At 40.9% G+C, this 15,754-nt stretch overlaps 1 protein-coding gene across 3 annotated transcripts in view; it reads right to left on the reverse strand.

Annotated features, from left to right (window-relative positions):
- The window catches only part of ggps1 (geranylgeranyl diphosphate synthase 1), a 72,549-nt gene that overhangs the window by 16,464 nt on the left and 40,331 nt on the right, over positions 1-15,754 (reverse strand). Inside the window, exons 3-4 of one of the 3 annotated variants that reach the window (XM_059982170.1) lie at positions 12,537-12,667; positions 4,855-4,925 (exon numbers count right to left, since the gene is read on the reverse strand). The exons of 1 other annotated variant lie outside the window; for it this stretch is intronic. Coding sequence is in view for 1 of the 2 variants with exons in the window: in XM_059982169.1 (XP_059838152.1) it covers positions 4,855-4,925 (71 nt within the window). In the remaining variant the exon portion in view is untranslated. The remainder of the gene's footprint in view (positions 1-4,854; positions 4,926-12,536; positions 12,668-15,754) is intronic. One more of the 3 variants, XM_059982169.1, reaches the window with a different exon arrangement.

A 15,754-nucleotide genomic window follows, 5' to 3' on the forward strand; every position in this document is an offset into this window, starting at 1 on the left:
TTATTTCGTTTCAAATCGCCCTTTTATAGGATCTCCTCTAGGCATACAAACATACAACATTTTTTTCTTTTGTCCCAAGTAATCCCAGTTTTTATTGCTCTGCATCCAGTAACTATTTCCCCTTCTTTATTCCCCATTTTACCATGTTCAAGTCACCTCACTTTCAAGGACTTGACAAATCATGTTCTCAGTACTATTTACTTTTTAAAAATTATTTGCACAATATATCATCTTTTGCACACTGGCTATCAGTCTTTCATAACTTATCTTGTATTTATTTTCATGTGACCGCCCAAGAAAATGAATCTCAGGGTAGTATATGGTGACACAAACATAATTTGATAAAATATTTACATTGACTTACCAGACACATCACAGTACTAAATGTTACTGCACAAACTCCTATTAAGTACCTTACATCATGTGTAGTTTAAATGCAAGTATCACCGTGCTTTCAGATAACCATGCTTCCCCCCACCCCTCCACGTGACTCAGCCTCCATTCTCTATAATTTTGAGGATCCCATAACTAGAACCCTACACTCCCCATGCAAAATCAAAGGCTCATTCTGCAGTAATACACCCCCCAATTTTCATCATCTTCCCTTGCTTCACTAAGAGACAATGTCAACCCCAAGACCAACTCTGAACCTTTGTCTGAAAAAAATCAGGAAATTGGGATTAGTTTAGTGGACACCATGGTCAGCATAGACAGATTGGGCTGAAGGGCCTGTATTCACAGTGGATTCTTCAATTGCTGCTTCATTATATTTTAATCATTCACTTCTGTAGTTTACTTTCCACATGCAGCAATGAAGATCAATATTCAATACTTCTGCTTAAGTGTAAAATCATGCATGCTGTTACAACTCTGCTGATTCTCCAAGATACAAACAGGTGCCTAAGGGGGTACTGGACATTGCCAAAACCAAAGAGGAAAAAATGAGAAATTACATTAGCCTACCCAAGCTACCATCTTGCCTCTTGCCTGCAGATCAAATAAAGGAGTGTGAAATCTAGACACCAAGGCTATCTACAAAGAAATGATCAGTAGCCTCTCAAATCTGCTCTGGCTTTCAAATATAGTTAGACAAGATAGTTGTTTTCAACAACCCACACTTCATCAGGTTTAAGGGAAAAAAATTCAGCTTCAAATATATCAACTGACTGGGATACACCGAAAAGATTCACAGCCACATGAAATTCCCACTCACCTCAGCATGAAATGATGATGCTTTATCCTGAAGTAATGACTCATACTTCCAGGTTTCTCCATTTGGGAAAATGTGCTCAGCACATACCCTGTCAACCATCAAAATCCCTAGAAACACCTTCTACATCAAGACAACTCTCCTCTTCAGAATCAATCCCATGTACTTCACACTCCCATTTCATCTCTTGCACTTACCTGCAAGTTCAAAGACGAGGATTATCTGTTCCTTCAGCATCTCAAGACAATTTCTATTAATACATATAAAACACCAAGGAGCATAATTTTAAGGCGATTTGAGGAAAGTATAGGGGGATGACAGAGGCAAGTTCTTTTCATAGAGAGTGGTGAGCGCATGCAACACCTTGCCTTGGGTGTTGATAGAGGCAGATACACAAGACATTTAAACTCTTAGGTAGGCATATGGATGATAGAAAAATGGAGGGTTATGTAGGGTTAGACTCAACTTTGAGTAGGTTAATAGGTCAACACAACATTGTGAACTGACAGGCCTGTATTGTGCCACAGTGTTCTGTTTTTTGTTCTGAAATGCCGGAGGAACTCAGCATGACAGGCAGGAGAATAAATGGTTGACACTTTGGGCACAGACTTTTTTGGACCAGAAAGAGAAAAAGGATGAAGCCAAAAAAGGTGGGGGAGGGGAATTCAGCGATAGGCAAGATGAGGTGAGGGGTAGAGTGGACCACAGAAAAATTGAAGGAAGAGAGAAACTAGAAGGAGATAATCAGGAAAAGAGAAAAGGAGCAAGAGGGTACCAGAATGGGTAATGGAAAAAGAGAAGAAATTACCAGAAGTTAGAGAAATCAATGTCATGCCCTATGAGGTGTTGCTCCTCCAACCTCAGTTTAGCCTCATCGTGATGGTAGAGGCAGCCACAGACAGACATATCGGAATGAAGTCAAACTGAAATGGGATCTCCTGTTCATAATTTTTATTAAACTGTTTTGATTGCTCCTAACAAAATCCAATCTATAATCCCTGTCGTAACACCAACAGCCTGCTTACTGTTTACTGTCTTTTGCCAATTCCCTAATCTTCTCACACCTTAATTTTCCACATTTTAATCTGCAACTTCCACTTCTTCACACCTCATCTTATTTAGTAACCTTGTGCAGGACTTTCTGCCTAATTGTGTTAAACTTTTATGCTACCACTTCCTAATAATGAATTCCAGCAATTTCCCAACAACTGAACTAACAGGACTTTAACTTCCAGCTTTCTCCCTTGCTTGAAATACTCACGGAATAGCTCACGGAACTTTAACTGATGCACTGATTACCATCTTCCCTCTCAATCATCTCTTATTATTCTAGGATGCAAGTCCCATGGATTTCAGTCTTGACCACTTTCCCTGGTGATAATAATAGTTGCACCCCTCACTCTTTTTGCTCTCAATTACACAGTTTTGCTATGCCCTGAGTGTCATTTATTTTGAAGACTCATACAAAATTTGTTTAATATTAATGCTATTGCTACATAGGGAATAATTTACTTTCACTTAATGACAAAGGAGACCCGGTCTCTTCAGAAATGTTAAAATTTCATTTAGAGATAGAAGCCTCCCACACCATCCAGCAAACCCTCCACAAGCCCAATTTAATCTGAATCATGGGAAAATTTACAAAGACCAATTAACCTACCCAGTACATCTTTGGACTATGTGAGGAAACAAGAGGATCTGGAAAAAACCCATGCATTCCACAGACAAACTCCTGTAGGGTTCTCAGAATATTAACTGTAATGTTAACTGCTAATAATAAAATGGCTTCTCTGTAATGTCAACAAATAAGGTAATGTTTTTCTGTAGCTGTGATGTTTGGGTTATAACTACTGATTACAGGGAACTAACCAATGGAAGTATTGCTATTCCATCTGTATGTGTGGGAACTGGGGTTGGTAGTATGCAGGAGATCGGTGAGGAGAGGCGAAGAGGAAGGACGTGCAGGAAGCGCTCTGGTAGACCACTGTGGTTGGTCCCACTCCAAAGGTCGTGGAGTTCGGAGGAAATCAAATAGTGGATCAAGGCTATTGTGTGAGCTCCAACGTTGTGCATGAACTGTATAATCTTAGTGCCTATTTATTTTATAATTTTGTTTCTCTACTAACCCCATAGTCACAGTAAAATTTATAAAGTGTAATCCTTTAAATGTACATTGTGTACTACCTGATATTTTACGTTGTGGGTAGTACCAGGGGTCATAACACAGCATCTATGCAAACGTGAGACAGTTTGGTGGGAAAACGGCGGTTTCCCCTGGACGAACATGGGTTGATAGAGCTGAGTGTTACACTTCTTACAGACAATGGCAGAATTGAACCCACACCACTGGGACTGTAATATCATTACACTAACCATGCTACCATGCCATCCCAATTTCCACCAGCCGCAGTACTGTTGTGGGAATGAGGGAAAGAAAAAGCACAACAGCTGAAGCACGAAAGCTACAAGGCTTGCGCAATAAAGGCTTCTAATTGTCTTCATCTGTACTCTCAAACCAAAGCCACTGTCTCCTCAGATATGCTTACTGAACTTGATTCACAAGAGAGAACTAACAATCTAGAGCGCGAGAATTCACTTATGCCACTAAGGTTTAGCATTTAAATCTGGTTAAATCAGCAACACAAAGTCATTCTAACACGGCTAACAAAACTGTTGGGAATGTTGTCACACCAGAAAAGACCACTACCCAATCCCTACTTAGTGTTCACGTGACTCAGGATCAACAGAAATATTTTCAAGGTCAGTCAGGGAAGAACAATAAATAGCACCCTTGCCAGAATGCCATCAAAATAAATTCTTGTTGACCACTCACGCACAGTAACAGTGCATATGAGAGTCACTGAGTACTGAAGTAGCAAAGCTGAACAGAGTATTCAAAAGATGATAGATAATTGCAACTGTGAAAGCCTCATGCATTGCCAATAATAATTTTGATGGAATGACATCAGGACTCGAGTATGAAGAAACCCAACTGTTCTTCTACACAGCTGAGACCAAACCTGAACTGTATCAGACTGATTGCAAGAATGTGGCAAGCTTGCATGTAGTTCTTTGACTGCATGGTGAATTGATTGGGTCTCCTTTTGGCATGGGCTTTGAAGTATGCACACCTTTTCGTCTCAGCTGGCTCTATTCATTGCTCCCACACTGCAAGTTGCTCAGCATGCACGGTTACTAACATGACTTAATAAAAACATTTAATCGTACTACTCCACTGTAGTTCTTGCTCTGTACATATGGAACAAAAGCTGTGATTTTACACAAGTTAACACACTGAAGTTCAAGTTTACATGTTTCAGCCTGCATAAAATCCAAAATCCTTAAAACTTAAAGCAAGATGTTCCAACTCTGCCAAAATCTTCTGACTCAGGTCAAACTAAGCAAAAGTGGGATACATCAAGTGCAGTAAAGATCAAGCAATTAAAACTTAGGACTACTACCTAGCACACACCCGGGAAGAAATCACCCAATTTAAATATCTTGCAACTTGATGGATGGACTGTTACTAACTGGCCTCAGCTGTACAAAAGAGAATTCCCTGAGGTTTCCCCATCTTAACATTAACCCCATCAATTTAGGATGCATACTACACTTCACAAAATTATTGTAAACAAAGCTCTTACCTGCAATTTTTCTTCAGGGACATTCAACCAATGGTTAAAGGCTTGTGAAAGTTTGGTTCTCACGTGCTTTCCTTGTTGAAAGAAAATGATTTATTACAATTAGTGGCCAATGGACATCTTTCACATTTCCTCTTTGTAGCCACAAATCTAATACACCCAATCACATGATTTCTTGGTCAGTTGTTTCTCCAATATCAATATTTGAGCAGCATGTGTTTCACTGACAATAATCACTTGACCGCACATTAAAGACGTTCTCCGGAATGGAAATCTTTTGCAAGGCGTGACATTTATTGGCCACCCTTGGTTGTCTTCTAGATTACGGTAATAGCTCACTTTCCTGAACCTACAAACACCTGATGACACCACCTCCCCGAATAAATAATTGAACTGAATCCAGATATTCAGTGTTTTCCATAAGAATCAATGGCAATGAATGGAAGTGGTAAGTGATATGGGAACCTTGCCTTCTCAGATGATTGGGACACTACAGAGTTGCAGCTTAAGGACTTCAATGGCTGGTCAGAATCAACAACCTTCAAAGGGAATCAGTCAGAGCAGCAATCAAGCAACAGCAGGTGTTTCCTTCTCAAAAGATGAACTAGTAAAGACATTAATAACAATCCAAACAATCTATTTTAACAGTAACAAACAAAATGCTGTTGGAACTCAAGTCAGATGGTCTGGGCCCAAAAAGTCGACTATTTATTCCTCTCAGATGGTGCCAAAACTGTTGAGTTCCTGAAGCATTTTGTGTGTTGCTCTCAATGTACAGCATCCGCAGTTATCTTAATTTTAATCATTTTGTTTTCATTCAAATAGTTATACTGATGGAGATTTGAATTCTTCCTCTTCATTACTATTTTTTCTACCTACCTAACACCCAACCCCATGACGGCTCCAGTCCAATATGATCTGACCCAGTATCTTTGGATATTGCCAACCCTTGTAATGCAAAATGTTTCAGGATGTCTCAGCTTCCCTGACATGACCATAAGCAACTTTACATCATTGTTCTGAATCAGTCAGGAAATACCAGAGGCATTGTAAACTAAATTATAGAAACAGAAAACCTACAGCACAATACAGGCCCTTCGGCCCACAAAGCTGTGCCCAACATGTACTTACCTTAGAAATTACCTAAGGTTACCCATGGCCCCCTATTTTTCTAAGCTCCACATACCTATCCAGGAGTCTCTTAAAAGACCCTATTGCATCCGCCTCCACCACCGCCACCAGCAGCCCATTCCACGCACTCACCACTCTCTGAGTAAAAAACTTAGTCCTGACATCTCTTCTGTACCTACTTCCAAGCACCTTAAAACTGCGCCCTCTCGTGATAGCCGTTTAAATCCTGGGGGAAAAACCTCTGACTATCCACAAGATCAATGGCTCTCATTATCTTGTACACCTCTACCAGGTCATCTCTCATCCTCCATCACTCCAAGGAGAAAAGGCAGAGTTTACTCAACCTATTCTCATAAGGCATGCTCCCCAATCCAGGCAACATCCTTGTAAATCTCCTCTGCACCCTTTCTATGGTTTCCACATCCTTCCAGTAGTGAGGTGACCAGAACTGAGCACAATACTCCAAGTGGGATTTGACCAGGGTCCTAAAGAGCTGCAAATATTACCTCTCGGTTCTTAAACTCAATCCCATGATTTATGAAGGCCAATGCACCGTATGCCTTCTTAACCATAGAGTCAACCTGCATAGCAGCTTCGAGTACCCTATGGACTCAAACTCCAAGATCCCTCTGATCCTCCACATTGCCAAGAGTCTTACCATTAAACTATATTCTGCTATCAGTTTTGCCATTTCTCAGCCCAGTTTTGCATCCTATCAATGTCCTGCTATATCCTGACAGCCCTCCACACTATCCACAACACCCCCAAACTTGTGTCATCAGCAAATTTATTAACCCATCCCTTCACTTCTTCATTCAGGTCATTTATAAAAATCTTGAAGAGTAGGGCTCCCACAACAGATCCCTGAGGTACACCAATCTCCATGCAGAATATGACATGCTACAACCACTCTTTGCCTTCTATGGGCAAGCCAGTTCTGGATCCACAAAGCAATGCCCCCTTGAATCCCATGCCTCCTTACTTTCTCAATATGCCTTGCATGGGGTACTTTATCAAATACCTTGCTGAAATCCATGTACACTACATTTACTGCTCTACCTTCATCAATGTGTTTAGTTACATCCTCAAAAAATTCATTCAGGCTCATAAGGCACAACCTACCTTTCACAAAGCCATGCTGACTATTCCTAACCATATTAAGTCTCTCAGGATCTTCTCCATCAACTTACCAACCACTGAAGTAAGACTCACTTGTCTATAATTTCCTGGGCTATCTCTACTCCCTTTCTTGAATAAGGGAACAACATCCGTAACCCTCCAATCCTCCGGAACCTCTCCTGTCCCATTTGAGGATGCAAAGATCATCACCAGAGGCAGAGCAATCTCCCCCCTCCCTCCCAGAATAGAATATAAACTTATTCTATTTCGTTGTATTTCATTTGCCACTTTCTTGCCCTTTCTCCTAATCTATGTCCTTCTGCATCCTACCTGTTTCCTCAACACTAGCTGCCCCTCCACCAATCTTTATATCATTTGCAAACATGGCAGCAAAGCTATCTATTCCATCATCGAAATGGTTTGCGTACAGCATAAAAAGAAGTGGTCCCAACACTGACCCATGCGAAACACCACTAGTCACTGGTAGCCAACCAGAAAAGAATCCTTTTATTCCAACTCGCTGCCTCCTACCAATCACCCAATTAGTAATTTTCCTGTAATACCATGTGCTCTTAACTTGGTAGGCAGCCTCGTGTGGCACCTTGTCAAAGGCCATCTTAAAGCCCAAATATACAACATCCACTTTATCCCCTTTATCCTCCTTGTAAACTCTTCAGAATTCCAACAGGTTAGTCAGGCAGGATTTTCACTGAAGGAAACCATGCTGTCTTTGTACTATATTGCCCTGTGTAGCCTCCTGCAACATTGGGGTGACTACTTCTATGTAACTTCACTCAATTTTATCCATGCTCTCCCGTACATGCATGTGGGCTTCCTCTGGGTCTCCCACAATCCAAAGACATACCAGTCAGTAGGTTAATTAGTCATTGTAAATTGTTCTGTGATTAAGCTAGTGTTAAATAGATGGGTTGTTGACATGTGGCTTGTTGGACTGGAAGGGCCTGCTCTATATGCTATCTTTAAAATGGAGGAGTTTGGAGCTGGTAACAAACCTTAGACTTAATGACTCCACTTAACAGTTTCGACCTCAACGAAGTTGTTTTCTTTTGGGTGTAGTAAAAATGCAATGTGGCTTGTATTTAAATATTTTGGCATCCAATTTATTAAAACTGGAATCTGGGTAATTGCAGCTTAAGCTCTTCCAGATGAGAAACCTATTCTTGTCACTTAGATTATTTCTCCTATGTCATTTGTAAATGAATGCACTCTAGCATGGATTTTGGGACGTAGTTTCATCACCTCTTTCACAGATCTTTTTCTGCATTGTGGGCAAAAAGAATAATTTGAAGCTTTTAATGTTGCAGTTGTTTCTGAGATTGTGAATTTTGAGGGTTTGAATAGCCAGTGTTGGTGATCTGGTGCTGCCTTGTACATTTTGTTACTTGAATAGGATATAAGAAAGTTTTAATTGGAGTAAGGGGAAATATCAGGCAGGAACTTGGAAGCATAAATTGGGAACAGATGTTCTCAGGGAAACGTACAGAAAAAATGCGGCAAATGAACAGCGGATTTTTGTGTGGGGTTTTGCACAGGTACGTTCCAGTGAGACAGAAAAGATGGTAGGGTACAGGAACCATGGTGTACAAAGGCTGTTGTAAATCTAGTCAAGAAGAGCTTACGAAAGGTTCAAAAAAACTAGGTAATGATTGAGATCTAGAAGATTATAAGGCTAGCAAGAAGGAGCTTAAGAATTAAATTAGGAAAGCCAGAAGGGGCCATAAGAAGGCCTTGGCAGAAAAGATTAAGGAAAACCCCAAGGCATTCTACAAGTATGTGAAGAGCAAGAAAATAAGATATGAGAGAATAGGACCAATCAAGTGTGACAGTGGAAAAGTGTGTATGGAACCAGAGGAGATAGCAGAGGTACTTAGTGAATACTGAAACAAAGTATTCATTATGGAAAAGGACCTTGGTGATTTTAAGGATGACTTGCAGTGAACTGAAAAGCTTGAGCATGTACATATTAAGGAAGAGGATGTGCTGGAGCTTCTGAAAAGCATCAAGTTGGATTATTTTTATTATTTTCTAAGATGAGGGGCCCAGAATTTTGGGCCCCTCATCTTAGAAAAGATCTCTTGGCATTGGAGAGGGCCCAGAGGAGGTTTACAAGGATGATTTGTGGAATGAAAGGGTTATCATATTTCATCAGAACATTTGATGGCTCTGGGTCTGTACTCACTGGAATTCAGAAGGTTGGGGGGGGGGGGGGGGGAATCTCATCAAAACTTTGGATGTTGAAAGGCCTAGACAGAGTAGATGTGGAAAGGATGTTTCCCATGGCGGGAGAGTCTAGGACAGCAGGGCACAGCCTCAGGATAGAAGGACACCCTTTCAAAACAGATGTGGAGAAATTTCTTTAGCCAAAGACTGGTGAATTTGTGGAATTCAGCTGTGCCTGCAGCTATGAAGGTCAGGTCATTAGGTGTATTTAAGGCAGAGATTGATATGTTCTTGATTGGACATAGCATCAAAGATTAAGGGGAGACTACCAGTAACTGGGGTTGAAGATCAGCTATGATTGAATGGCAGAGCAGACTTGATGGGCCAGATGGCCTAATTCTGCTCCTATGTCTTATGCTCACGGGAAGAAAGTTAAAAACTTCTTAGATGATGTTGGAATCGAACGCCAAGACCAGGCTGTAATAGCGCACATTAGCTGCTATGCTACCTTTTGAGCTGAACTGAGTAACCAAAAAATCTTTTTGTTTTAAGTATCTGTCTTCTTGAGAGACTATTCTCCAGGCTACATGCTATGACATTTTGTGGCACAGTAACAGCTATGATCAATTAAAATCAAAAACTCCATTTCATTAACCAACTACATTTTTAAGTCTGCCATTACAACTTATTTTTGCACAATATAACTATGCTCACTCATTTGACTACTGTATCGAAAACATCAATGCAATATAAATCATAATTGTTTTGCCCCCAAATAGTCAAAAGCAAATGTAAACACGATTGATGAACGTAACGTGTTTGAATACTTGTCCACAGAGCCAGCCATTGCCTACACCAGGGGTCAGCAACCTTTACCACTGAAAGAGCCACTTGGACCCGTTTCCCACAGAAAAGAAAACACTGGGAGCCGCAAAACCCGCTTGACATTTAAAATGAAATAACACTGCATACAACGTTTTGTTTGGCCTTTATGCTATGTATAAACAAACTATAATGTGTTGCATTTATGAAATTGATGAACTCCTGCAGAGAAAATGAAATTACATTTCTGCATGCAACAAAAACATTTTGAACTCCGAAAAAAAGACGTTGGGTTGAAGGTTACTTTTAAGTAAAATACTCAACGTCTATTTGAGTCCTTGTATTTATGAAAAACACCAAACTTAAATTTGCCGCCAGCAGCAAACCAAAAATAACGTCAGCCAGCTGTCAACCTGAAAAATAAAAGGACTATTTCACTGAACAATGAAAACATATGAATATACGTAAAATAATAGGCAATTAAAATATTTATCATACTTGTTCAGGTTGACTCACACCTGACAATGCAGTCGTATTTAGTAGGGATGGATCGATGCTTAGGGGAGTGACCGGGAAGGATAATGTGTTTTTTTCCTCTCTGAACTCACAGAAGCGTTTCCCAAACGATGTTTGCATTGCGATGATTGCAGAATGTAAATACTCCGAATTTATCATGTCGTGACCTTGTTTGAACTCTCTCAAATTGGGGAAGTGAGACAATGTGCCTTTCTGTAAATCTCTGGCAAGCAACGTCAACTTGCGCTCGAATGCCAAAACATCCTCCAACATGTGCAGGGCTGTACGTCCTTACCCCGTTGAAGAGCTGTGTTCAGCGTGTTCAGGTGCGCTGTCATGTCTACCATGAAGTGTAGCTTTTCCAGCCACTCTGGCTGTTCCAGCTCAGGAAAGTTGAGCCCTTTGCTGCCCAGGAAAGTTTTCACTTCTTCCAGACACGCGACAAAGCGTTTCAGCACCTCCCCTTTGGACAGCCACCGGACTTTGTTGTGCAGCAGGAGATCAGAATATGCGCTTTCCAGCTCGTCCAGTAACAAACGGAATTGACGGTGATTTAAACTTTTTGCCATTATTTTATTGACAATCTGAATGACAACATCCATTACTTCTGTGCATTCCGGAGGAAATGTTTGAGCGCACAGTGCCTCTTGGTGCAAGATGCAGTGAAAAGTCAGCAGCTTTCTGTCCAGCGACTTCTGCAGTAAAGCCACAAATCCCTTGTGCGTTCCCGTCATATTCGGCGCCCCATCAGTAGCTACTGACACCAGATGGGTGGTCTTTATTCCTTTGGCTCTTAAACAATTCAAGACAGCCTCACAGATGTCCTCCCCCCGTGTTTGGTCTTTTAGAGGTATCAACTCAATCAGTTCTTCCTGTGGCCCGGCAGAGTTTACATACCAGCAGAACAACGCTATTTGTTCAATATCACCTTTGTCTTTAGACTCGTCACAGGCAATCGAGTAGGCCACAGCTGAATTGATGTCTTTAATTTGCTGTCTTGTGATGTCTTCTGCCATTTTTATGGTTCTGTCTTTGACAGTCTTTGCAGAGAGGGGCATATCCCTGATTTTCTGCACAATTTCACTCTTGTTTTTAAAGTCCGTGAATAGATGTTCTGAAATCTTAATGAAAGATTCTTTTATATATTCACCATCTGTAAACTGCTTCCCGTGCCTGACTATTTCCTGAGCGGCAATATAACTGGCGTATGTCGTTGATTTTCCAGACTTCATCCATTTCTGGAAATGATTTTTGCTCAGATCAACCTTCCGCATCAGTTCCGAAACGGCTTTTTTTCTCTCATCTCCATCCGGATATTTTTGAGCAAAGGCTGCGTGTTTATTCTGGAAATGCCTTGCGACATTTGACTTTTTGTTGTTTGCTAGTTTCTCATTGCATATTAAGCATACCGGTAAACCAGTCTCGTCAACAGTGAAAGCAAATGAATCTGTCCACGTATCATTAAACGTTCTGTTTTCTTCAGTCACTTTTCTTTTTTTAGAATTCTCCATAGTTGGCTTACCTTGGATCGAAAAATTAAAGAAATCGCGCACTGGCGGGTGTCAGGTATTGGCAGTGGTGACGTATATTAATAGCGATAAAAACACGTTGTAGCGGTGTGCTCACGCAGTCAGTAAACTGCAGTCGAATAACTTTATTCGAACTAAACAGCCTTGCTTTTAAGCCTCCCTCAACCCAGCCCCCATGGACGCAGATGCTGCAAAAGACGCGTACTCACAAACCCCCGTAGGCTATCTCCCTTAGCCTGAATGCTGGCTAATTGTGAGCCGTTTCGGATGTGCCAGGAAATGTGTCGCCACACTTAGATTGTACAAGATCACCATAATCTTCAAATTTAGAATTACATTTCAAAAGCTAACAAACTAACATAAAATACATTTTAATTAAATACTGACCAATTATTTCCCAAAGCCACAGGGAGCCGCAGCACAGAGGTGAAAGAGCCACAAATGGCTCGGGAGCCGCAGGTTGCCGACCCCAGGCCTACACCAACCAGAAGGTGCATAACAGTTCATCTCCAACATGGCTATACAGGAATGGTGAGAAAACACCAAGCAAATGGAAATCAGAATCAGGTTTAAAATATCACTGACGTATGTCGTGAAATTTATTTTACAACAGCAGTAGTGTAATTCATAAAAAGTATAAAATATATTAAGAAAAACAATTGAATTAAATTAGTTCAAAAAGAGAGCAAAAATAGTGAGGCATGTTCATAGGTTCGTTGTTTGTTCAGAAACCTGAAGAAGCTGTTCCTGAAAAGGTGCGTCTCCCTTCTCTCCCCTGTTCCTCCTCCCCAATGGTAGCTATGAGAAGAGGACATGAACTCACTCATCCTACCCTTAAAGTTGAAGTTAAACAGTTGAATTCAATATTTCACAATACCTCAGAAAGACTGTTAGGCAAGTGTATTAATAAATTTCAACAGTGGATTGATGGGAGTTAATATACTGAGTAGAATTGAACAAAATTAACTGTGTAATGTAATTGATCTGATGAATGACCTATTGCCTTGCAGGATGAAAACAAGAATGAAGAGTTAAGGGATGCCAGCAAGTCCCAGGTTAATTAGCTCATGTCAGTATAAACCTTGGTTTCACACAGACCATAGTCCTCCAACTTGCAGGCAGCAGTGCAGTTCTCTACAGACAAAAGTTCTTGTTGCACACTACCATCATTCTTCAACATGTACTGCCTCTCAGATCTGTGCCTTTCATAGATCTTTCCTCCCTGTATTCCTCCAATTATTACCAGTGGCTAGATGAGCAAAGAAGATCCTATTGTGACTGTGACACAAGCAATTACCCAACTCAATCCTTCCACAGGCTGTGATATTGTTAACCACATGACCTTCTTTTAATGGCAGATGAATTAGACCTATCTCAAGTGATTTTGCTCTTTTCTGTTTTGTCAATGCACAGGAGTTACCTGCAATGCTTTTTTCTGCTCCTGTACAATTATCTGTCTGTCAATGACTTACCCCATGTCTCATTTCTCATATACACACTGCCCCAACATGAGATAATCTGAAAATCCTGTGCTGGATCAGACCAGAACAATCCCTGCAGGTGAAAACCGAACTCAGGAAAAGGCCATTTGCTAGCCGACAGCCTGTTTCTACTTGCCTGTGATTGTAGGCATATAGAATTAGTTGACATACATTTAAACTGATGTATTGTAAAAATGAAAGTTACCTCACTGCAGGTCGGTAGCCTTATTCCTACATGTGCCAGTTATAGGAACAAAACTAAAGGGACAGGAAAACAAGTGCATCTGTTCCACTGTACATTACAGGACATCATTCAACAGAGGTGGAACATAATCAGATGCATCAACATCTAACACCCACACATGCCCAGCATGTAGCTATGCTGTAGTCTGTGGTGTCAGTTGAGAAAGTGCTGACATAGGTAATGCAGCTGGCAGTTTTCTACAGGAGTAAGACCTAGCCCACTGTTTCTACATCCAGGCCAATGACAGCCAGTTTTCAATGATCCTGGTCCCTATACTTTCCAAATTCTCAGATGACCCAATGACAGAAGTAATCTGCCACTGTGAAAACAGGATCACCCCAGATCCCTGGCCATCAACTTCCATCACCCACATTTCCATCACCAGGTCCACTAGCATGCATGTCCACTTTCATCCTGGCAACCCCCACATGTAACACTCATCATCACCGTTATGTGCCATGTCACACGTAACACTACCCATCATAACAACTTGTGGTACAAAGAAAATGCTTTCCTACGCACCTGGCCTCACTTACCACCTTCCACCTATTCTCCTCATCCCCACACAATTTTATTCCCCATTCCATTCCAGTCCTGAAGGGCCTTTGCCTGGGTGTTGCCTATTTATTGATTTCCCTAGCTGCCGAGTTCCTCCAGCATTGTGTTGCTTAGGAAAATGGAAATGATATTTAAAAAAGTGGGGATAACCTCTGGAAACACCAACAGAAATAGTTCTGTGCAGAATGGTACATAGAAAACCTACAGCACAATATAGGCCCTTCGGCTGTGCCGAACATGTTTTTACCTGAGAAATTACCTAGGGTTGCCCATAGCCCTCTATTTTTCTGAGCTCCATGTACAGCTAATATTGATGATTTGCAAATTCAGATTAGATAAGAATGGAAGAGGAAGCTTATGATCTCACCATCTGAATGTAAGTGGGGCAGTAATGGTGACAGCAAGAGGATGGTGTGGTTAAGTGTCCTGAACCAATTAAAATACAATCGCTCTCAACATTAAGTATCATGTGTGATTTTGACTGGGGACATAACCTTAATCTATCTGACAGACAGAAACCCAAATGGAAGAATCTAATACATGAAAGGCTGGCAAGAATTTGGGAGGTTACCAAACAAACCAGGCTTCATCCCCACATTGAATCAACAGCAGTCAACAGCCTCGTTCATACATCTCTTAACCCAACACAATCCTGGGCCTTATGGAGATCTGCTTTTCCAAAATTGTTCCACACCACATTGGGACTGCTTGTACATTACAATTATTACATATGGTCATCTTTATTTATCACATGCACATCAAAATACACAGTTTGCATCAATGACCATGCTTCTAGTGCCAACAGAGCTTGCCCATAACTTACTAACTCTCACCCTTATGTCTTTTGAATAAGAGGAAACCAAAGCACCCAGAAGAAACCCAACAGATTACAGGAAGAAAATATAAACTCCTTACAATGACTGGAATTGAACCCCAATTAGTGGCGCTGTAGTATGTTACACTATCTGCTATGCTGCGGACATCCCTAGTCCCAGCTTCCATCCTGCACAGCTTCAGTGAAACAACCTTCGTATCTATATTTTCCAATTTGCCTTTTTGCTCAGCAAAATTTAATTACTCCACCAGCAGGACCTACTATGTGAGTTGCCAAGAGCCAATTTCTAGAATTACCTGCAAAACAAGTCTCATCTTTAAAACAAAAGCCTATAGCCAAGGTTTTGATGATCTATTTGAACAAAGTAATTTTGTTTTATCACTCATGAAGAATGCTGGTTTTATGATATTAAAAAGGGTCACATGAAAGTAAAAGGCCAAATGTGCTGTTGTTGCTCGTGTTGTTCAGCTGAACATGGAAGGCATGC

Source organism: Hypanus sabinus, chromosome 10 (genome assembly GCF_030144855.1).
Source record: "Hypanus sabinus isolate sHypSab1 chromosome 10, sHypSab1.hap1, whole genome shotgun sequence".
In the NCBI taxonomy this organism is placed as follows: Eukaryota; Metazoa; Chordata; class Chondrichthyes; order Myliobatiformes; family Dasyatidae; genus Hypanus; species Hypanus sabinus.